Below are 4,187 nucleotides of genomic sequence, written 5' to 3'. Positions count from 1 at the left end.
GCAAAATGGTTACTTATTGGGAACTTATTTATAAAAAAATACTTAGAGTACATTTTTAATGTAGATAAAGCTACATGAAATCTACGACTATAAGGATTTTCAAAAGCATATTACGCCATAAGTCTGTCCCGGCTAATATGTTATAGTTATGTATTATTTTGTCTATTATAAAGCCTAATCTTAACCCTGGGGTATGATAACGTGACTTATGACGTGTGACCGCTTGCATACTCTACCTTCTACCGCTGTGGAGGACAGTTAGCCATACGGGTCATACCCTAAGTCCAAAAATCATGAGCTGAATTCGAATGCTTCAAAAATATGTCCCCTGACTTGCGATGGCAGTGTCTATAGACACAAGATAACACATGGCATGTGGCATTGTATACCAATAAAGGAAGAGACACTGTATGTAATGCAATTCTAAGTATAATACAAATAGTCAGTATACCTTCCCTTTCTTTATAATTTCGTTTAAATACACTAACTAACATTTATCCGTGGCTTGGGTCAAGTTTTTATAAGTCTGGATTATTTTATTCGTAGCTTGACGTTGTTGTGACTCATAGCTAATAACTTAAACTGAGTCAGCCAAAATCACTCCAAAGGGATTTTCCACCTTTTTAATAACCCCTTGAGAATTGAACTTATTATTAGATTAAAACATTGCTTTTGTGTTGAATTTTATGAACACTGAACTTTTCAGAATGCGATTCTGAATGATCTTAGCTGTACATATGTATGAAGTACCTACCTATAACTGTTTAAAATTGTTTGACTCTATGTTATTCCTATGAAACTTAAAACTTTTGAATCAATTAAATGAGACAATTTTAATCGATTGGAATCGTTTTATTCGAATGGAAAGAAATGTAATCTTGAGACTATTTTGGAACTCTACTATGGTTTCTCTGCGACGAGTTTACGCTTACAGAAAAGTCTGGGGAGATAGCGTAGTCTAGGTACTTTTATACACTTAGTTTGTACATTAGGGTAAAAACCATTTAACTGTTACATAACAATACACTGTAAAGTTGTTTAAAAAGAACTTTGAAATTAGTTAGCATAAGTTGTCTTATTGTTATACTTTACCCTCTTACTAACGTATTCGTGCTTGAACACTTATTATTATTCAGACACAAAAGTTACGGAACGACTGGATTCATTTCGAATTCTCGACCCCTCAGTCTGGCTTGGGGTGAGATTTGTGACCTTCGTGCACCCTTGCCGTCTGCGCCGACCATACATCTGTATAACTAAGAACATAACGACCGATTAGGTAGCTACTCGTCGCTTGACATTCGTGTAAGTGTTTGTTTAGATTACTACATTTTAAATGCGTGTTAGTAATCTTAATATTGGTCCGATTGTTTGTGTGACGTAGTGGTGTGCTCACGCGAAGCCGGGCGGCGCGGCCGCGGCTGAGTCCGCCAGTCGCACCGGCCGCGTCGTCCGCGCCACACGCAGCCCGCGCCCTCGACCATGCTGCTCTCGCTCCTCGTCCTCGCGGTCCTCGCCGCCGCCGCTGCTCAGAACGAAACGCAACCCCCCAGGCCACCCGCCCCGCGCCGCGAACAATTCCGCGTCATCTACGAATGGAACTCCATCGACTTCGAATGGCGCTCCCCAGAAGACCGCGAAACCTCCCTCAATACCAACCGATACATACCGCAAAACGTCCTAATATCTGGCATAAACTTCTACGGAGAAAACCTGTTCCTGACCCTGCCGAGGATGCTGGAGGGAGTGCCGGCGACGCTGGCCACGATCCCGATGCAACAGAGCGACACGGCGCCGAAGCTGCGCCCGTTCCCGAGCTGGGAAGCCAACGCCGTTGGAGACTGTTCCGCCCTGCAGTTCGTGCAAAACATTGAAATCGACAGGAACGGTGTTATGTGGATCTTAGACAACGGCCGCGTCGGCACCCTGACACAGCGCCCGGACCCCAAATGCCCGCCATCCCTGGTACTAATTGACCTAAAATCAGGAAAAAATGAAATGGAACGCATACCTTTCCCTGCTGACATATTAAATCCTAATTCGACTTATTTAAATGACCTCGTCGTTGATAACCGGGACGGTGATTATGCGTACATCACCGACAACAGTGCCGTCGATCCAGGCATAATTGTTTTCAGGCGTAGCGATAAAAAGTCGTGGAAAGTTCGCGATACGAAATCAATGATGTCAGTGCCTGAAGCAACAGCGTTCCGCATCAACGGAACAAGTGTTAACCTTCCCGTTAATATCGACGGAATCGCTCTGGGACCGCAATTTTTGACCGCAGACGATAAAGTAGATAGGACCGTTTACTACTGTCCTTTGTCGAGTTTCCACTTGTATGCCATTAACGCGTCAGTTTTGCGCAATGAAAACCTCGGTGGTGGCGATGGCGCCCTCCGCCCTTACGTCGTGGACCTCGGTACGAAGAATTCGCAGACCGATGGCATGAAGATGGACTCGAATGGCGTGCTCTTCTTCGGTCTAATAGGCAACTCGACTATTGCGGAATGGAACACAACCGTCGATTTCCATGTTGGCCAACGCACGATCGCCCGCGACCCCAACTACATCCAGTGGGTGGATCGGTTCACTTTCGACGACCACGGTAACGTGTACGTAATAATTAACCGATTGTACAACTTCGTTAAGAACCAAGTGTCTCTGGGGGAGGTGAACTACAGGATTTTGAAGTCGCACACGGGGTCGAAGAGCTACGTGTTCGCGGAGGACCTGAAGCCGGCCAACGTGCCGGGCGCCGCGGCCGCCCCGTCGCTGGCCGCGTCGCTGCTGCTCCTTGCGCTGGCGCACCTGCTCGCCTAGTCTCCATCAGTTTTCTCGGTCTCGGCCCAATCGCGACCCTGACCCTGAAAATCAGTGTTCATAACTTATCCGACGCTTGGACTGATGCGTAACATTACCAAATATTTAGTTACCTTGACCTCTCGGTCCTCCCAGTGATAATGCGCATGTAGATACAGCTTTGTATATCGTTAGGGTTATAGGTTGTAAGGTACGTTTGCGGCGACCTTTTCACGCCGTGGGCTACGGAGCTATGAAGATGAGTCTCGTTTTCCGCCGGTGTATGCAAAAGGTCGAGGACGTTCTGCCAAATGCCGCGCCTCATGCAACAATATAAACATTCCAACTCGAATTTGAGGTGCATCTGAGCTAAAATATTTATAAATTTACATGTAGCTATAGCTAATAAGACTTAAATTGAATGTAAGTAAGGTTATAAAGAGGTAGAGTTTTTACATTTCACTTCAACTGAATTTGATTCTAGTAAACGTCTTATTCCATCATTTGCAAAAGTTATTTTATATTTGTTTACCTATTGTAGCCAATTCTGTGCCATTTTATTCGTCGGTTAAGGGTAGTTTTGAATACAAAAGCCACAAGTAGCTTAACCGTTTTGGAATAATAATATTACAGTATAAATCTAAAAACTCTACCTATTTTAAATAAAATTATCTTGTTTCCAGTGAAATGAATTTTGCGAGGTGAATGCCAGTGGGAAAGTCGGTCTCATATAACTAATTTAGATAACTTAATTACGAAAGGGTAGATTAGGTTACCAGATGTATTTAAATTAAAATGTAACATACATATTGTAACTAAATTGTATGGGTGTTATTTGAACGTGACTGTGAGTGTATTTTAAATAAACGTGTTTATCATATTATGTTGTTTCTTCTTTTTATTAGCGACCTAACGTTGAGCTCGTGATGTGCACACATATTGACACTTCTAAATACGTACATAATTTAGACAAGGATACACTTTATCTAAGTACTTACGCACTAAACATAATTTAGTGCTGAAATAATTAAACAGCTTAATAAAAAATTTCTTCCATTAAATGATTTAATGCTTTTAGGACATGTATTTCAATTGCACTTTTTCTCTAGAATAATCATAATTAATTCATCTATTAACTAGATACTGTTTTAGAAACTCTACATTATGCATATTAATACATTATTTAATTAAATTAACAATATTAGGTAAGGTTTTAATGAGATGTGTTTTTATAAAAAAATAACATTGTCTAAGCATCAAAGAAACACAGGATATTTTAAATAACGGTAATTTTGTGAAATATTTGTTGAATTAGTAGTACTCGTACTACTGCGTAGTTTCAAATATAATAAGTATTATACATATCTAAATGAATAAATTAAAGT

The 4,187-nt window shown here is 41.3% G+C and overlaps 1 protein-coding gene across 1 annotated transcript; it reads left to right on the top strand.

Moving 5' to 3' along the window:
* The first annotated feature begins 1,413 nt into the window (after positions 1-1,413).
* On the top strand, positions 1,414-3,655 carry Y-b (yellow-b). Its single transcript, XM_028313026.1, has one exon. It carries the CDS (start codon positions 1,483-1,485, stop codon positions 2,821-2,823), a length of 1,341 nt encoding a protein of 446 aa, XP_028168827.1. The 5' UTR covers positions 1,414-1,482; the 3' UTR covers positions 2,824-3,655.
* The last annotated feature ends 532 nt before the right edge of the window (positions 3,656-4,187 follow it).

Source organism: Ostrinia furnacalis, unplaced genomic scaffold (genome assembly GCF_004193835.3).
Source record: "Ostrinia furnacalis isolate ACB-3 unplaced genomic scaffold, ASM419383v2 OfSCF4125, whole genome shotgun sequence".
Lineage (NCBI taxonomy): Eukaryota > Metazoa > Arthropoda > Insecta > Lepidoptera > Crambidae > Ostrinia > Ostrinia furnacalis.
The sequence above is the reverse complement of the archived record's forward strand: the minus strand, read 5'-3'. Positions and strand labels throughout refer to the sequence as shown.